The sequence below is a fragment of the Heterocephalus glaber genome, unplaced genomic scaffold (genome assembly GCF_053883595.1).
Source record: "Heterocephalus glaber isolate CG9 unplaced genomic scaffold, H.glaber_assembly_v1.0 deba00001428, whole genome shotgun sequence".
NCBI lineage: Eukaryota > Metazoa > Chordata > Mammalia > Rodentia > Bathyergidae > Heterocephalus > Heterocephalus glaber.
Genome location: NW_028258293.1, coordinates 10,575,024 through 10,594,031, shown reverse-complemented (window position 1 = coordinate 10,594,031; position 19,008 = coordinate 10,575,024). Strand labels below are relative to the sequence as shown.

General features: G+C 44.7%; 1 protein-coding gene across 3 annotated transcripts; it reads left to right on the top strand.

The window, feature by feature from the left end:
• The first annotated feature begins 1,999 nt into the window (after positions 1 to 1,999).
• Htatip2 (HIV-1 Tat interactive protein 2) lies at positions 2,000 to 17,587 on the top strand. 3 transcript variants are annotated; one of them, XM_004851555.3, is made up of 6 exons: positions 2,000 to 2,156; positions 2,428 to 2,623; positions 4,333 to 4,440; positions 12,842 to 12,979; positions 16,343 to 16,404; positions 16,814 to 17,587. In XM_004851555.3, exons 1-6 carry the CDS (start codon positions 2,059 to 2,061, stop codon positions 17,037 to 17,039), a joined length of 828 nt encoding a protein of 275 aa, XP_004851612.2. In that variant the 5' UTR covers positions 2,000 to 2,058; the 3' UTR covers positions 17,040 to 17,587. The 3 variants fall into 3 exon arrangements, with proteins under 3 accessions (XP_004851612.2, XP_021119579.2, XP_021119580.2); XM_021263920.2 differs by having other exon boundaries at positions 2,030 to 2,270; XM_021263921.2 differs by having other exon boundaries at positions 2,070 to 2,337.
• Positions 17,588 to 19,008: the final 1,421 nt, after the last annotated feature.

The following is a 19,008-nucleotide window of genomic DNA, read 5'->3' as shown; positions in this document are numbered from 1 at the left end:
TTGGTAATGATGCTGGGAAATAGAGAATCTAACTGGGCAGGTATGTGTTCTACTAAAACTCAGGGCTCTGTTGCATAAAGACATATGGAGGATCATTTGACCACCAAATGGCTACAATTAAAAGACTGATGACATCAAGTAGAAGGGCATATGAGATGGTAACTAACATCTCAGCTTCAGAGAAAGCTCTGGGCGTTCCTGCCCTGGCTATTTACCTAAGAGGATTAATGACCTATGTCCACACAAAGACTGGTACAAGGGTGTTCATAGGAACCTTCTCCATAAAAGCCCCAAACTGGAAACAAAGGTAAGTGTTTAAATGTGCTGTGGGATGTTTGGCTGATCCACTTGTCCCAGGGAAATGAACTTGTAGATTAAAGGAGATGGTTATTACATAATATTGATACATTTCACTTTATAGAAACACAGTCATAAGATATAATTTTTCACATATGTACTTTTTAAATGAAATAAGGGGCCCATGAAGTGTTTAGGGCCTGCAGAACTCGTAATGTAGCCCAACAAACACGGATGAATATTAAAAACATAGGTTAAACAAAAAACTAATACAAAAGACTATGCGCTGTGTGATACATTTACATGAAAGTTTAGAACAGGCAAAACTGATATGCTGATGATGATCAGAAAGAGGTTGGTTCCGGTGTGCGGAGGGATTGCTGAACTTGGGGGAAAGGCACTTTCTGGGATAGTAGACTTTGGGGGACCAATGAAGGCCAAGCTGGGCTGTCTTTCGGCTGGGGCCGGCCTAAGCCAAGACCAGGATGTTTGACATCTTGTTTTTGGTGGTTGCACCTACTGTCTCTCCAGTTTTCTCAATTCATGGAACTGAATCTTTAGAGTCTGTGTATTCATTGCATATTAATTACGCCACAATTTTTAGAAAGGAAGAAGGGGAGAATGGATATGAAGGTATAATTACAAGCTCTGTGACAGATTTGATGGGATTAGCTGACAAGGTTTAGTGTGGTGATTTAGTGAGAGTCCCTGGGAACACAAATGCAAAAGCCTGTGCACTCTGACGGGCCAGTGGGGACACCACTTTGTATTGTCAAGGTTTTCTATTGCAATCAACAATATAGATCTGGTTGGTATAAGCAGAGAAAGAATTTATCGGCAGACTAACAGGAAGTGTTCCGAATAGCTCTGAAGGCAGGCAGAAATGAAGAGGGCAGAACGCAGGTAAGATCACACCACAATTCCCAGCAGCCTTTGGGTCGAGACAAGGCAGTGGGGTCCCAACAGCGCCAGTCCCACCCACAGCCCATCTGTGTTGTTCAGATTCTTGCGGTCCGGGGCTTCCATGGTCTAGCACAGGGCCGTTGTAGAAGTTCTGCTCCAGCCACCGAGTGAACTGCAGATTAGGGGTGGAAGGTCACCCTGGCCCACCCATCTGGAAGGGAAACCAGCTGTACTGGTGAGGCAGGTGAGAGCCTGCGTTGTAGAAGTATCTCGGGAGACAGGGTGGCAGGCCTTGGGGCCAATCTGGTCCAAAGAAAGGCTGGGAGAGAGGGATGGGAGACTTCTAACTTCAGAGGAGAGGGGAGGTTGTGTGTGTGTGTGTGTGTGTGTGTGTGTCTGTGTGTGTGTGTGTCTGTGTGTGTGTATGCGGGTGTGTGTGTATGCGAGTGTGCGGTTGGCAATGACATCCAAGAAAGGGAAGGAACAGGTTTTATTTCATCTGTTTGGGGTGGTTGGTTGGGAAGGGATAGGTTTTTGATGTGCCGACTTCGAGATAAAGACTTCTTCCAGTAATTGAAATTACACTTTAGGGGACCAACGAAGACAGCTGGGCTCTTTCGGCTGGGGCCGACCTAAGCCGAGGCCAGGGGGTGGGAGGAAGGCTGGAGGGAGGTTCCCCGGGACTGCGGCCAATTAGGAAGGGGGTCCCTCGCCCTCTTCCCTCTCCCCTCCCCGGGCGGCCCTGGGCGGGTCGCGTGAGCGCCACCTCCCCTGCGCGCACGGCTGTCAACCGGAAGACGCGGCGGGGCAGGCGGGGCCCGCAGGGGGCGGTCGCGGGGCCAGGGCTGCCCGAGGCCGATGCCGGGGGCTGCAGCGCTGGGCGCGGCGGCGGTCGCCGCGGTGGGCGCTCTGCTCCTCCTGCGGCCAGAAGACGCGGGGCCCGGGGCTGGCCTCAGGTAACCCCCGGGTGGGACCGAGCTGGGCCCCGCACGGCCGTTCGGGCCGGGGATGTCGCGGGGAGAGCGCCCCGCAGTGTGCGCGCCGGTGTGCGGCCAGGTGCGGGCGCCCAGGTGAGGCCCGGGAGCGCGGCGCCCGGCAGGTGACTCAGCACTTTCCCGTCCGGGCGACGTCTCCGAGGTGACCGCGTCTTCTCCCGGAACTGATAAACAACCCCGTTCCCGAGCTTAACATCGCCAGACCAGCACCTTATCGCTGTTCTTTCCCCAGCATGGCCGAGACCCAGGCGCTGCCGAAGCTTCGGGAAGACTTCCGGATGCAGAAGAAATCTGTCTTTATTCTGGGCGCCAGCGGGGAAACGGGCAGAGTGCTCTTAAAAGAAATCCTGGAACAGAACCTGTTTTCCAAAGTCACGCTCATAGGCCGGAGGAAGCTCACCTTCGAGGAGGAAGCATACAAAAACGTGGTGGGTATTTTAGCTGGGACTCAAAAATGTATCACCTGCTTTGGTTTTCTAAGGTGAACGGATTTCACACCCCGAAGCTGAACGCAGCCGGGCCAGTGGGGAAAGCAGGGACCCGATCATAATTTGTCCGTGACTGATCCAGAAACCGGACTCCTGGCTTGTAGACCTCCATCTCACCACCGGGAACTGGATAAAGCAGGTCCTAGATTGTGATGGAGTTGGAGAGACAGAGAGAAGAGCTTTGTTTTTAGCTCCTACAAGCTGGCTTTAGACATTGTCCAGGAACCGTAACAGTTTTCTCAACTATATGGCTTATCTTGTCTACCCGCACACTTCACAGAATGCTGAGAATCTGAAAGCGCTTTTGTAGAGTGGCTTGCCCTGCCTGACTGCCCAGCTGTGTCTGTAAAAGGAACATTACCTTCTACTTAAGTTCCTTGTAAATGGGCAAGCAAACCATACCCCAGATGTTCATCTGGTGATAGTGCCTCAATATCTGAAGCCTGAGCTTCCCAGAGATTCTGATCTCTAAACTATGGTCCATGAATTGCAGCAAACTAAATGCCATAGTGTGTTCCCCAAGGCACGACAACTACAGAATTTGGTCCTCTGGGTTTCATAGGAGGAATATTCCAAATAACAAGCGGGCTTGCAAATAAATGTTCTCGACTCCCATAGCTCTGTATTCAGATCGTTTCACTTGTATCTTTGGCCTGTTTAAAGCAGACATCTTTGCTGCGTCCTATGCAGCCTTTAGGCGGTCTTCATAGCCGATTTTCTGGGCCTTGTGAAATGCTTCTGGTAATTGGAACCAGCCTTTGAGATCTGTGCTTTAGAAAACAGTTTAGGCGCACATCATCTGACCACACGCTTTATGAAAACCTGCTTTTCTTCAGCGTTTTATACAGTGCCAGAAAAGTGCTTTAGGACAAGGCTGGGGATGTAGCCCTGTGGTAGAGCACTTGCCTGGCATGCCTGAGGCTCTGTGTGCAATCTCCAGCATTTCCAAAAAAAAAGATGGTAGCAAAGCAAGCCAAGATTTTATGTGAACTCCTGGGTGATGGAATTTCTCCAACTGTAAGTTTCACAGCAGACTCACAAGGTTGGATACAGGCTCTTTTTAAATTTCGGTGTGCATTAGAATTACCATGAGTACTTGTTCAGAGTGCAGAGTCCAATTCAGAAGTGTTGGCATGGGACCCAGGAATATGCCTTTTTATCAAGCACTCATGGGCTGACTCTAATGCAGGTAGTTTATGAATTGGACTGAAGGGATTTTCACCACATTGTATAGCTGAAAAAAACCAGAGGCATGTATGATCAATAACTTGGCGACAGTTACTTGCCTGCTAAGTAGTAGGACCAAGATGTGAATTTCGTCTTCTTTAAGAATCCAAACACCAGTCTCTTATTCCTGTATTATACCTCAGTGGTCTCCTTCCTGGTAAGTTACAAATACTTTTTTTTTGGCATAACTAAATTATAATTGAGCCTGAGTTTAGAAATCTGTATCACCCCTCTTCCAGTTATATGTACTTGGACGTAGTGATTTCCAGTTCAGCTAATTGTGTTTTGGTGGGAGAAGATGCATTTGTGAACTTGGTAAGTGGTTAGACCTGTCAGTAACGAGCTATAGTTTATTCTTTAGAAGGATGTCCTGTGTGTTTTTTAAATAACATGAAGTTATAAACTCCCGTGCCCTTTTTTAGAATCAAGAAGTGGTGGACTTTGAAAAGCTGGATGACTATGCATCTGCCTTCCAAGGTCATGATGTTGGATTTTGTTGCCTGGGCACCACCAAAGCAAAAGCTGGCGCGGTAAGGAAGAAATGCACTTACCCCCTTGGTACTGGCCAGTGGTGCAGGGATTCCTTTCTTGCTTGCTCTTTTTTATTGCATCTGCTGCCCTAACTTTGATAAACTTGGAATAGTACTGATAAATTCTTCTTTCCTTCAGGTTAACCCCTAAGCTCAGGCCTGAGCACTGTGTACCTCATAAATATTTACACAATCTTGCCTATAGCAAATATTACTGTCACTATAATTTATCCTGACTAAGACAGTGACGTCCATGTAAATGTAAGTGGCTCATGCTTTTGGCAGTAAGCTTGCTTCATCATCAGTCTTCAGTGCCATTATCAATGTTTTAAACTTGAAGCTTTCTCTCTCGCTTGAGTGATTGGCTTTAAACTTTTTTCACGCCACACTTTAAACTTCTGGGCCAGCTCATCGGAATAGGGAGGCACGATTCAGCCAGCCCCCGTGGTGACTGGGCATCAGCAGTGATTCAACCCCAGGCATGATTCAGCCTCCCTGACGCAAAGCTGTTTAAACACACACTTTATTTCTTTTTTAATGATGTTCTACGTGAGTTACCCCTTTCCAGAAGTCATAGTTTACTATATAGTTAAAGGTCATGGTTTGAAGTGTAGATCCAGTTGAATGTTAATGGATCCTATTTAATTTATATCGTAATGGTAGTTATTGCTCTGGCAGAATTTCCTTGCTGGAGCTGAGCATGTCTATTAAATATGCAGGGCTATGATTCTGCCACAGGGACTTCCTGAAGGTTGGTAAGCCAGCCCGATGCATCTGAATCATTAGTGAAGTAGTGAGTTATACCAACTGAGTAGTTAACTCAGTTGTGTTTCTCTAGATACCTTGGTGATCTGGAGAACAATCCTATTTAGTTTTCAGTTGGGATATATTTCTGTATCTTGCGCAGCTCTGCATGTCCCTCCTGGAGCACTGCTTGGTTTCCACTCTGCTGAGAACTGTGGATTACAGAGACGTTTGATTTTCCTAGGAAGTGGCACATTATCCCTTCTGGAACGGGTCACGTTCCTGCTCAGCAGTCTGCTCTGTCCCCGGGACAGTCTCAATCGCTGTGCCCTCCAAAAGCACTAGAAAACTTTTGTTCTTATACACTGCAGGCTTCACTGTCTCAAGGGCTCGCCTGGTTTCACTGGTGACTCAGCAGAATAAAAATCTGCAATCTGCATTGGGCAGTTGATTTTCAGCACAGAAGGCCAATATCATAGGGTGCTCCCGGCAAAGTTCTGAATTGCTTTGTTGCATTCACATTGTGCAGTACAGTTTTTATCAGAGCAATTCACTCTCCAGGATATTTTTTTAAATAGGTTTGATTTCTCACTTCTTAGGCCATTCAGTACCTCCTGTTCACCTTTAGATTCTTTAAGGGAAAGTTGAAAAGATAAAGGAGAAGATTAGTAAGCCAAATAGTCTCAGAAATGAGTTAGTACTTTAAGGCTTAAAAAGATGATGACAAGGGCTGGGGATTTAACTCAGTGGTTCTGGTGCCTGCCTCACAAGCACAAGTTCCCAAGTTCGATCCCCAGTACAAAAAAAAAAAAAAAAAAAAAAAAGATGATGACAGAGGGCCTGGAATTTAGCTCAGTGGTTCCGCTGCCTGCCTTGCAAGTGCAAGGTCCCGAGTTCCATCCCCGGTACCAAAAACAAAAACAAAAACAACAACAACAACAAAAAACCACGATGACAAAAAGCAGAAAGTAAGTTAACACTCCATTTGGAAAAGACCCATCTTTTTCTTTTCTTTTTTTTTTAGTATGGTGATGGAACCCAAGGCCTCTGGGATACTAAGCAAGTGCTCTTCACACTCAGCCACATCCCCAGCCCTTTCCTTTAAAAAAAAAACCAAACAAAAACTAATTGGGATTGGGAGCAGTATAAAATTTGGAGGTTGTGCTAACTTTAGGCCGTTTACAAGAGGTAACATATCCTGAGTGGCCAGAGAACCCCCCTTGTTTGGAGGAGCCTTGTGTATTCCAGTCTCATCTCCGCTGGAATTCTAGGTCAGTGTGCTCTCTGTAGAACAGTTCATCATAGATCATCAGAGGGATACTGAGAAGCTGGTGGTGAGCCTCGTGTGTGTCATTCAGTTGCAGTTTTGTAACTGGAACACCCTGTATTTTGCCCTGGCAATCTGTGTTTCCAGTAGAGAAATGAAGAGACTCAAAGTTTTTGTCTCAGAGGTACCCAGGGTAGCTAGCTTTTCCCCCTAGGATCTTTAGAATATCAGTTTATGAGGGCTACCTTTCCAGAGTAGCACTGGGTGGCTTAACCATTCCAGAGGGTGGAAGTCTAAGGTAAAGGCATCGTTGATGTTGGCTCCTTCTGAGGGCCGTGTGGGGAAGCATGTTTTAAGGCTCTCTCCGTGACTTTCAGGTGGCTGCCATCTTTTTCTGTCTTTTCACACGGTGCTATCATAGAGTGCACGTCTATGTCACATTGTCCCTTGTTATAGGAACACCAGTGACAATGGAATAGGAACACCCTACGCATCACAACCTCCTCATAACTAATTGCATCTGCAGTGATCCGATTTCCAAATAAGATTACATTCTCAGGTACTAGGGGTTATAACTTCAATATACGATACACATTTTAGGGGAATACAATTCAACCATAAAAGTCATTCTACTCAGATTTTTGTTGGAAGTGGTGCCAGTGATGAGTCTGTTAGCTTTCTTCAGCTGCTTAGAAAACCACTTCTCTTAGCAATAGCTGGTTGGATACTAAGCTTTCTTTTATATCCACAGGCCATAGTTGTCTAGTCAACACAGTGGATCCCCGACTTGTCTCCAGTCCACGTCTCCTGGGTCAGAATCTCTGAGGTTGGAAGCTTGAAGTCTGTGATTTTAGCAGGCTCCCTGGGAGATCTGATACAGCCAACCCTGCTCTTCTTCTTTTTTTTTTTGTACCGGGGATTGAACTTGGGACCTTGCGCTTTCAAGGCAGGCAGCAGAACCACTGAGCTAAATCCCCAGCCCCTCTGCTCTTCTTGAGCTGGCTTTGGGGAAGCACTGGGCTCTGTCAGTCCTCTTCACCTACTGGTTTTCCAAGCAATGTAGTCCTAGATGATTCTCACCTTGCTTGAGTGAGTAACTGTGCTAGAGAAGGTTGAAATAACCCTTTGAAAACCAGATGGACAGCCCCATGTGGTGGTGCATGCCTAGAATCGAAGTACAGGGGAGGCTGAGGTGGGAGAACCACTACAAGTTCAAGGCCAGCCAGGGCTACATAGTGAGTTCAGGGCCACCCTGGACTACATATCGAGACCCTGTCTCAAAAGAAAAAAAACAAAAACAAAAAAAATCCAGATCAACATTGAGTTTGAGTGAAGAGCAAAATTCAAAGCTATCACTATGAAAAATGCATTTCCCTTTTTAAAAATGTTATTAATACATGTTCACAGTACATAATGTTTACATTCATATTAAAGAATAATACATGTACTTAACATATCTTTGTAGTAGCAGAAGGGTTTGGTTAGTAACTCCAGATGGTCTGATGCGATTTCACCTGTTCATTAGTCTCCTTACCTGTTAGGAGTCGGCTCACACAGTCCAGGTTCTTAGATATTATTGGATGGATGATGCATTAAGGTGATTAATGTATCCACTGCAACATTTATTTGGCATCCTTAGAATCATACAGCTTCTGATTCTGATAATATATTAAGAAAGGAATTTATTTCCAAACCACACGTAAGGGCCAAATACAACCTGCCATCTGTTTAATGTATGCCCTACACACTAAGAATGTTTTTCTATTTTAAAGTTGTTAAAAACATTCAAAAGAGTAATGTCACGCCAAGTAGAAATATGAGAAATTCAAATTTGTATTCTGAGTGTGGTGGTGTATGCTGATATTGCCAGCTTCTTCAGAGGCTGAGGCAGGAGGATCACTTGAGCCCACCGACCTGTACATTATAGCAAGATCTTGTCTCAAAAAAAAAAAAAAAAGAACAGAAATTGAAAGTTTGGTATCCATAAATAAAGGTTTACTAGGACACAACCATGGTTATTACTGTAATTACTATCTGAGGTTGCTTTTGTGCTATAATGTTGGAGCTGTGTAATGTAACAAAGCTAACAGTGTTTATTATCTGGTCCTCCCGGGAAAGGGTTAACCACTGCTGTCTTCATCTCTGTTGTTCAGAAGACACCTAGGAGAGGGTTGTGAGGGGTGAGGTCCGAGGTGGTTCAGGGAACCTGGATCACGGCCCTCTTTGGAAACCAGGTAGCCGTGGAACCTTGGGCATGTTGGTGAGCTCCAGCAGACCGTGTCCTTGTAGGTACCGAGAGGGAGGGGCTGCCAAACCCTTTGCCAGTGTGGATTTCTTTGACTATGAAACACAGAGTAAAAGGTGACCCGAATGGAAAAATTGGGGGAATGTAGTGATTGTCCCAGGAAATCTTCAGTGTCTGTTTGATTTTACTCTTCTATTTAGGGCTCCTTCTCTAAGATCTTTCTCCCACTTCTGTACATCAGATGCAGAGCTGTTCTCCAGGACACAAACAAATGTGACCTCAGCTTACACCATTTGTTGTCTGTCCGCGCCTCTGTTTTCTGATCTGATTTAGAGTTGGACTGAAAAGGGAGTCAAGGAGAAAGAACCTGAAACAGAAATAGGGCTAAGGGATCCCATTGATAGAATGATAGCACCTCCCTTCTCAGAAAGGACCCCTGTGACCACCTTTAGTCACTCGGTATGCTCTCCCGACCGACTACTAATGGTCAGCAATGAAATACCTTGTTAGGATGATCCTTCTTTCCTTCTTTTTTTGGTACCAGGGATCAAACTTGGGACCTTGTGCTTGCGAGGCAGGCGGCGGAACCACTGAGCTAAATCCCCGACCCTAGGATGATCCTTCTTAAGCCATGGTACTGCTACTAGTTTTCAGGCCTTGGTAAAGAAGACTGGGAGAAATAGGAGATGTGATCCAAAATTACAGTTTGAGTTTTTAAAAATTTATTACAGCAAAATACATTTTTCTAGAAGGAACTCTGATTCCCAGCTTACAGTAGGGCACATTGATGGGTTAAGGAATTGTAAAGACCTACTAACAAGATGGACTGAGTGCTGTCAGAAGAGATGGCTGGTTTTTTTCCCTCCCATGTGGTTAGGGAAATAAGTATAGTTTTTCCAAAAATTTTGTTTCTGGGATGCAGTTGTTTTTCTATTGCTTTTTAATGTGAGCTGTTGGAGAAGAAAGGGAATTAATGAGATTGTAAAGGCACCTCTCCCCTCTATGAGTAGACTGCCCCTTACTCCAGAGAGGACTGGCGTGGTTGGATATATCCCAGCCAGTTGTCAGCACCCTCCTCGGTTTGATTTCTAAGTCCTTGAAAGCCGTTGACCCTTTTGCTTTTGAGTTCCCATTCACCAGCCAAAAGGCCATGCATCAGGGTGAGGGAAGTGAAATTTAAAATTTAGTGGGCTTGGAAAAATGCACTTCTATAATCAGCTTGAGAGCTGAGAGGATTTGTGAAATCATGTTGGATTAATAGCCATTGATCGCTAATCAAACACTATTTAGCTTTGTGCGGAGAACGCCAATGGAGAAAGGTGTGAGCATCTTGCCAACAGGGCCCATTGAGCAGGGATGATGGGCCGAGGGTGGGGGTCTCCACAGAGGCGTGGGCGCTCGTCCTTCAAGGGGTGCTTGTCAGTCGCCAGCGGGGCTGGTGAAAGGAAGGACGCCAGAGTCTGATGGCTGGGGTGGTATTGATGTGCCTTCACTGACTAATCAGATTGAAAGAGTCCCATGGTATTTATGTCACTTTGATTTTCATCAAACAATTGGAGACGACAGCACTCCATTAAGGAGAGGTTGATCGAGAACTAAAACCAAATAAATTAGGGTCTCAGTTTAATCAAATTATCCCTCTTCTGGCTCTGGATTAAGTCAGAGAGACAGCGTCAGTCTGGGAGCTTGTGATTGGCTGAATCTTTCCCCGATTTTTAAAGAATCTGATGAAAGGGGAAGCATTTTAACAGAGACCACTATAATCATCCTGCTAAGCAGTCGTGCTAACACAACAACAAAACCCACAAAATTTATTTCTGCAGCTATATTATTTTATTGTGAATAACAAACCAGTTATTAAAACTGAAGTTCCACTGAACTGGAATGAGAGGAAGAAATGGACGAGGGAGAGAAGTTCAGCTGGAATTTTTCTGTGTACTTTTGGGGTTTTCTTGGCATACTTTCAGCACATTGAAAATCTCAATTTGGAGAAAGGCTCTAATAAGAATTACCGCTCTCTCTTTTTCACAGGATGTGCTAAGTATTAAAATTGGTTTGTTTTGCACACGATGGATTTGAAACAATGTAGGACAAGTCAGCAAGTTAGTTGTTGAGAATGGGGCATCAGTGTATATGAGAGAAAAGAAGGTGGTGATAATTCATGGGAAAGAGATGAGTTTTTATTACCTAAAGTAGGGCAGAAAAAAATGACATCACCCAAAGGTCGTGGGTGTAGTTAGAGGTGTACTTGTGAGTGATGAGAGCAGAGGCTGAGGGAGGCTTTTGGAGCGATTATCATGTTCTATTTCTCAGTCTGCGAGTTGCTTGTAGGGGAATTCAGCCTGTGAAAATTCATCGAGCTCTCTGCTTACAATATATTTTCTTTTACCAGAGATTTCAGTACAAAGTTTTAAAAGTTTGCTTCGATCTGCTATTTAAAAATGGGATTTTTGTATTAGTTTCTTATTTCTGCTGTAACAGATGATCTCAAGTGCAGGACTGAAAACAGCAGGTGTATTTTCTTACAGTCTTATAGGCTGGAAGTTTGACATGGCTTTTACTAGAATGAAATCAAGGGGGTGGCAGGCTGCGTTCCTTCCCGGAGCCTCGAGAGGGAATCGCTTCCTAACAATTTCCAGCTTCTATAGACCGCCTGCTGTCCTTGGTTCATGGTCACTTTCCTCCATGTTCAAAGCCAGAAGTTTGAGGTCGAGCCCTATTCACTTTGCATAACTCTCACCTCTTCCACATCTGTTGTCTGAACACTCCTGTGAGGACATGGAGTCCAACAGGATAATGTAAAGAATCTCCCCACGTGTTACGGTTTTTGTCTACATGTCCCCCCAAAGCCTTATGTGGTCATAGGGCTTTTTCAGAGATGGCTAGATCTAGAGTGTGTAATGGTAGGATTAAGGGTGTGTGATTATTAAACCAGTGCGCTGATTGTTTTGGCAGCACCCTAATCTCAGTAGCCTGAATAAGATAAAAGAGGCAGAAAGACATTGTTAAGGTCCCTTCTTGCATTTGCTGTCTTCTGCCGCCATGAACTCTTCTTAGCCAGCACTTCACCGGACCATGGGACCTTGTTCCCTGGGACGTGGTATTTCCTGAGGTCCCTTCTAATATTCTGTGAAAGAAACAAATGACCGTACCAAAGAAAACATTTAGAACTAACAACTAGGACAGAGGAAATTTTTAATTAAAACGTCTTTGGAGCAGGAATCTAATCTTTAGATTTGGCATTCCCAACTATAACAAGACCTCATAAGATAAATGAGGACAATCAGCTTCAGGAAACTTCAGCTTTTCTTCTTGTCTCGAGTTGAGGGTGCCAGAATTGATAGTGGTCCCAAGAAGCTGTGGGACACCCCTCCAGTTTGGTTGTTTAGGTCATCCTCTCCTCTCCTCCTTTAATTTTCATTTACGTATTTCTGTTTTTTTCTAACTTTCTTTGGTTTTTTTCAGACTTTTATTCATTGATTTAAATATTTTTGACTATGTGCTAGGCATGTGCTGATACTGAGATGTGAATTAAAGAAGACCCAGCCACTATCCTCTGAGTCTAGATCAGGGCTCTCCAAAAATATATATAATTTTAAATTACGTACCTCTTAGCAAAACAAAACAAGACAAAAAGAGAATATGTCCCTTCCTATCCCTAAGGCATGTTGTGAAGCAAGTACAGAAATTGGAAATTAACCTGCTCCCATAGTGCCTGGGAGTGTCCTCAGTCACAGTGTGAAACCCCACCATGTTACAGTTGTCACAGTAAACAGGAAGGAAGCAGAAAGAGTGGTAAGGTTGTCAGGTTACTGACAAAGAAATGTGTGACTACAAGCAGTTTCCCAGCCTCATCCCAGTGTTCCCCTGCGCCTCGTGGATCTGTTCGGTGTCTGGGTTTCAGTGTCACTGTCCTTATTTTCTCCATGTGGCCCGGCCTTGCTGCTAACGCTGGAGGTCTGTTTGGAGGACCACACTTAGAGCCTTTCCCAGGGACTCATCCTGACTCTCCTGTATTGCTCGGACACATTTTATTTAGATCCCCTTTCCTGCCAGGCCTCCCAGCCTGCTGCCCCAACTAAGTAGTCATCTTTAAAATGAGCCCGCAGCCTCTGGGGAATAACTCACATCCTTTTCCCCCTCAGGAAGGATTTGTTCGTGTTGACCGAGATTACGTGCTGAAGTCAGCAGAGCTGGCAAAAACTGGAGGCTGCAAACATTTCAACTTGCTGTCCTCTCGAGGAGCCGATAAGTCAAGCAAATTTTTGTATTTACAAGTTAAGGTTGGTGCACATTTCTGTCTTCAGTATGCTCTGGGCTAAGTGGCAGTACTAAATAATACAAACTATTACACAGTATTTAAAAAACATTAAGTACATTTAATTATGCATTGTTCATAGCTACAGGGGCTGTTTTTGCAGGAATATATTCAGGAAGCAGGAAAGATTTGCAATATCTTCTCTCCCTTTTGTATGTGTGTAGTGGGAGGATACTGGAGAACTGAATCCAGGGCCCTGTGCATGCTAGGAAAGCACTCTACCACTGAGCTACATTTCCAGCCACTCTGACTTTTTTGAGACAGGGTGTTGCTAGTTGCCCAGGCTGCCCTCAACCTTGTGATCATTCTACCTCAGCCTCCCAAGTAGCTGGGGTTGTAGGCATGCACCTCCACTCCCAGTTTCTTGCCTGCTGTGAATTACCCAAGAATCTGTGCAGGGAGCTGTGATGGCACTCGCCTTGAAGGTCAACGTGGCATTTTAGTGTTGGAGGAGCCATGGAGGCTGTGACTCCAGTTCGCTAATGGCTGAGAGGAAGGAGCTTATACTGGGAAGATCTGGGGACATTTATCCTGAAGCAATGTGCTGATTACAAGCTCAACTCTTCATAAAAGTTTTGTTTTATTTTTTAAAAATTCACACATCTTCTATTTTATATGTATTGTATTCTCATGATACATATCCTTGTTTATTTTAATAAAAAAGTTAAATTTCCATTTTCTAACTTTGAAGTAAAACTGGTGCTACAGGAGGATGGGTCATGACTTTGGGTCCTGATGCATTCCACACGCCCACACTCTAAGAAGCAGGGTGTAGAGGTTATATGGCCAAACCCCGTTTCCATTGTGAATTTCTTTAACATAAGTTCACCTGGCTTCTGCTTACTTACATACCTGCAGCAGGAGGGAGTTGGCCATGCTGTTAGCCAGCTACTTGTCAAAAAGTCCTCCCCTTGGTGAGATCCACTTGTCCAAAGCCCTCACTTTGAGCTGAAGTCAGTTGCTCTGTAAATGTCAATTGTTATTTCTGCATTTTAAAAGGAAAAACATGTCCAGTCCTACTTTTGGGTGTATAGTTGTTAAGATATTTGATTACAGTTTCCTAAACTGTATTTTTTCCAGAACTGTAAGTGCTTGCACTCTGCTTTATTGTTTCTTCCTTTCGCCTCTTCTTCACCCCGAAGTTGTACTGGACTTGTACTGGGCTGCTTTTCACAATGCTGTTTTTCTGAAAAGAGATATAAGATTGGCACCATTTTAGTACACATCTTTATCATTGTGTTGCTCATGGTCAGTTTGTGGTAATGTACATTTCCAGATCTTTTTCCATGTGGCTTATAGCTGAATCGTGTCACTAATGTCCTAAAATAGTGTATGAAAGCACATGAAGATCAGTGAGTCACCAATGAAGTCAAGAATGATAGTTTTACTAGTTTCTTTAGAACCCTTAAAAAATGTTTTTTCAAAATACACATCATCAAATAGAATATTTTGCTCTCATTGGCAAGGTGGATATTTATACCTTTTAGGAATGAAAATATTATGTATATTTCCTCAGTTTTAAAGATAAAGGAACGACTAGTACCCACTCTTGGGGTTATAATAACGGCTTAATGAGGTGAAAAGAGCTAACACTAATTGTGCTGAGGAGTGTTCTAAGGGCTTTGATGTGCATTTGTGTGGAAACTGAGTACCATGGCATTAAGATCACGGGCTGGTAAGTGGTGGGGCTGGGACTTGAACCCAGGAAGTCTGGTTCTTCTCTTTTCGGGGGTGATCCTTGACCTTAAGGAATTTATAATTTGCTTGTCTTGGGGAATCCCCAGGGATACCCTCAAGTTTGCTCACTCACCAGAAGGTCTCGCAGGTTGCAGCAGGTAGTTGCACCCACAGCTCTGAGCAATGACAGTGAAAGGAGAGCAGCAAAGGGACAAGGTCCATGGGTGAAGGCCAGAGGGAAGTAGGGAAGGTTTCCAAGAGGCCTTTCCCCGCCAGGCTACACGGGCCAGGCTGGATTTCCCCAGCAGGCGTCCTGTGTGCAGGAAAGGTGGCCCGCACCCAGCAGTCCAGGGTCTTTATGGGAGTCCTTCACACAGGTGTGATGAGGCTCACCAAAACTGCAGATCACCAGAAGAAAAGCAGGTGTTCAGTCTAGACCACAATGTTTAATAGTTCAGGCACAGTGGATGACCCTAATCATGTAGGAAGCACCAGGAACACTCCTGAATCCAGGTTCCCAGATATAAGCCAAGAGCCAGCCTTGCAAGCTGGCCTGAGGATATAGCAGCCTCAGGCCTTCTCTGTTTACTTTTTCATGCATATGCTAATAAACATGTCTTTGTGTTAAAAAGCTAAGAAACAAATGTGTACATAAGCACTTGTATATGGATGTTTATAGCCGAATTATTCATCATAGCCAGCATGAAACAAACCAGAGGTCAACTGATGAATGGATGATCAAACTGTGGCACACCAATACAATGGAGTATCACTCAACTATAAAAGGAATGGCCAGAGTAGGCAAAATTAGAGACAGAAAATAGATTACTAGTAGGTTAGGGTGTGGGGAGAGGAGAGGGAGGATGACCAGTAATGGTTTGGGATTTCAGACTTAGATTGTGGTATAAAGGTTTCACAACTGTGTATTTGCTAAAAACTACCAGTTAAATAAATGAAAAAGATGTTTTAAATAGCTAAGATTCTATGATGTGGCAAGTTAAGTGTGAACTGACTGGTACAGACAGGTGCCAAAGGAGGAGGGCCTCTTGTGAATGAATGTTAATTCACAAGGCCATCAGCAGTCCCTGTGGCCAGGGCCAGAGCACTTCTGGCATTTCTGTTAACAGAGTTGCCTGGCATGAAAATTAGTGGTTTAACAAATTCGCAGCATCAGCTATATGTGATCTCTCTGTCTTTTGAAATTCAGGGCAGGGAGTTGTTAAGAAGTGAGTAATACAGATGTCCTCTGGGGGTTTTCTGGCCACCAGAACTACCTGGAAACATTCCCTACCCCCCCAAAAAACTTATTATCTGCTGACTTGCAGCAGTGATTCTGGACTAAAGTGAAAATACTCTAGTGGTTAAAACAGTGTACCATTTACCCTCTTTGGAAATGTTTTAACGTCAGTGAAACGAGAAATGATCAGGTACCCTTAATTCAGCAGTTTTTAACTCTTTTACATGTCAGGATTACATGGTCTCCTCCTTAACCCCTTGTTGCGCTCTTTAAAAGCTAAAGTTCTAGGTAAGGGTGTTTGAGTCCTGAGACCTACAGAAGCTTATTATCTTCAAAACTCCCAGTTTTCCTCTTAAGCTTTACTTAACCGAGTCGGTTGGTCTTCACTACTGAAAATGTTTTCCTTCTTAACAGGGAGAAGTAGAAGCCAGGGTTGAAGAATTAAAATTTGATCGTTACTCAGTATTTCGGCCTGGGTAAGTACTCATGCTGCCTGAGCGTGTAGCGCTATTGCTTCAGCCAGTTTCCCATCAGGAAAGGTTGCGGCCTAAGATGTCCAGGACAGGAAAGAGGACAGCTAGAGGGAGCCTGCGCCCTCTTCCGGGCTGGCAGCTCGAAGCCGTCTCCTTGTGGCTTTTTCCTGTGTGTGTGGGCAGATATCTCTTTCCTCTTCCTATCAGGACACCAGCCCTACTAGATCAGTCTAGTCCCATCCTCAAGACCTCGTTTAACCCTGCTTCTCTCCCTAAGGCCATCTCCAAATACAGTCACATTGTGTGTTAGGGTTTCAGCACGCAGATCTTGAGGGGACACAGTTCAGTCGGATACCCAACATGGTTTGATGCAGGTTACTCAGTCTTCTTCTGCTTTGCCTTTTCTCCTTAGAGTCCTGCTGTGCGACAGGCAAGAATCTCGCCCAGGTGAATGGCTGGCTAGGAAATTCTTTGGCTCCTTACCAAACTCTTGGGCCAGTGGCCTCTCTGTACCCATGGTGACTCTGGTGAGAGCAATGCTGAACAACTTGGTGAGACCAGGTGACCAGCAGATGGAAGTCCTGGAAAGCAAGGCCATCCACAGCCTGGGGAAAGCTGACAGCTCTCTCAAGCTGTGACCATGCTGTGGAAATGCTTTTGCCCGCAAATCTCAACACTTAATCACTCAATCTCTACTTTCAGGGTCTAAGAAAATGTTTGTGTACTTTACCTTTGTTGTTTCACTCTTCTCAACCCCAAAGGCCCAAGAAACAGCTGTGCTCTGTGTTCATGGGTTTAAAGCCTGCTTGTAACACTGGTCACCCAGGAGCTTTTGAAAAATGGAAATTTGTTGGCCTTATCTCAAACCTTCTGGGGCTGGATTTGGGGGTTCTGGACATGGGAATCTGTAGTTCTCTTTTGTTTAAAATTCCCTTCAATGGGAGCCAGCTTGGAATGGCCGTCTGCAGAGTCACAGTGGCAGTGTAAACTTTATCAGAGTGCGGTTCTAAAGCTGCTGACATCATGGCCTCTTGAGTTACACAAATGCTCATGAACGGTGCATACCTGGGTAAGTGAATTCGGTGCCTTTACTGCTTCTTTAGAATGTACTACAAAAATATACAGCCAAGCTTACATAATTTACCGGGTGAAATAAAGAGGAATAAAAACAAATGGATAAATCCTGGATACCATCTAGATTATTCAAAAATGCCCAAGTAGTAGTAGCACAGCATTTTGACCATGGGATAATAGCAACTGGTAGTTATCAAGAGCTTGCTATGTTCCAGACTTTGTTATCTATACTTTAATCCTACAAATAGTCTTTATGAAGTGTTATAGTGCTTATCTTTGATCCTTTAAAAACATTTTTCATCCTTATCTCTTAGGTGGGAAAACTGAGGCTCATTGTGCTTAGGTACCTTTACCAAGAGCCCAGCACTGAGGATGTGAAGCTTAAAGTGGCAGGGCCAGGATTCTAACCCAGCTCAGCCTCATCACATACAGTAGTTTGCATTTTTATCCACTCTGCAAGAACACCCCATATCTTTATACGTCCAGGTAATTGTTAATATACGTTGTGGATGAATCAAACGCAAATATTTGGGTTTTCCCATTGGTCTAGGATCCTACAAAATATTCATACAGCCAGTAAGATTCTAGGTGCTCTACTTTTAGAACTGCAGCAAGGGAAAGGAAGATGCACAAGGAAGGGTCAAAGCCAAGGGAAGCATTTTGTCACTGGGGACATTTGACAAGACCCCTTCGATGTTCTATTCTGGTCTTAGTAGCGAAGGGCTGCCAGGGAAGGGTCTGCCGTCAGAGAAAAGCAGCCGTGCATTCTGGTGAGATGTGAGCTTCAACGGACAAGATTCTGGCCCCATCACCCCTCCAGCCTGGGGGTTAACTTCTTTCCCTGTAGGCACTGAATGATGGGTGTTACTAAGGGCTTTGGCGGGCTTTCCAAGCCTTACAGAGAAATGGGCCTTGCTGAATAGAGGGCGGTTATGCTGGAAATATGAAAAATAAAGTTGGACGGGCCTATGTAAGTCCAAGTCTTTAATTCCCTCAGCAAATGCTTACTCAGAGCTGCCTCTGGCCCTGGGATACATGAGAGAACAGTCTAACGCAAGGATGCCAGACATTCTCATTCTGGCAGTGGCTTGGAAATAACTACTGTCTGGCGAGTCTGTGTTCTAGGAGTTCACAGGTAAGGAAGAGGAGTACCTTCAGAAAAGTTCAGTGATCCTGTGAGGAGTGTTTCCATTCAGTACATTTATCCCATAGGCCAAGCTAGGTATAATGTGCCAGAGAAATTAGAGACATGGTCCTCGCCCTGGGGTCCAAACGGTGTTGTAAGACAAGAAAGAAAACAATGGGAAGGAAGAAGCAAGTAAATGGTATGTGACAAGAAAGAAACTCCTGGAGTACCAGGGGAATCTGTTTTGGAAATGGTGATGGGGACGGAGGACCTGCCCACTTGTGTAGCATTCAGTGATTAGCAATAAATAGAAGGCTGAGATCGGAGCCAGGTGAAGGGGTGAGTCGGGCTGGCCGTGTGCCAAGCACTATTACCCTAAGTCCCTGCGACTGCAGACTGAAATGTCA

What these genes read in the sequence shown, in the direction of transcription:
- Htatip2 (XM_004851555.3), top strand. Translation starts at nt 2,059, where the DNA reads ATGCCGGGGGCTGCAGCGCTGGGCGCGGCGGCGGTCGCCGCGGTGGGC. An exon ending in AGGAAGCATACAAAAACGTG is followed by an intron (nt 2,624 to 4,332) that starts GTGGGTATTTTA and finishes GCCCTTTTTTAG; the next exon opens with AATCAAGAAGTGGTGGACTT. An exon ending in TACTCAGTATTTCGGCCTGG is followed by an intron (nt 16,405 to 16,813) that starts GTAAGTACTCAT and finishes TTTTCTCCTTAG; the next exon opens with AGTCCTGCTGTGCGACAGGC.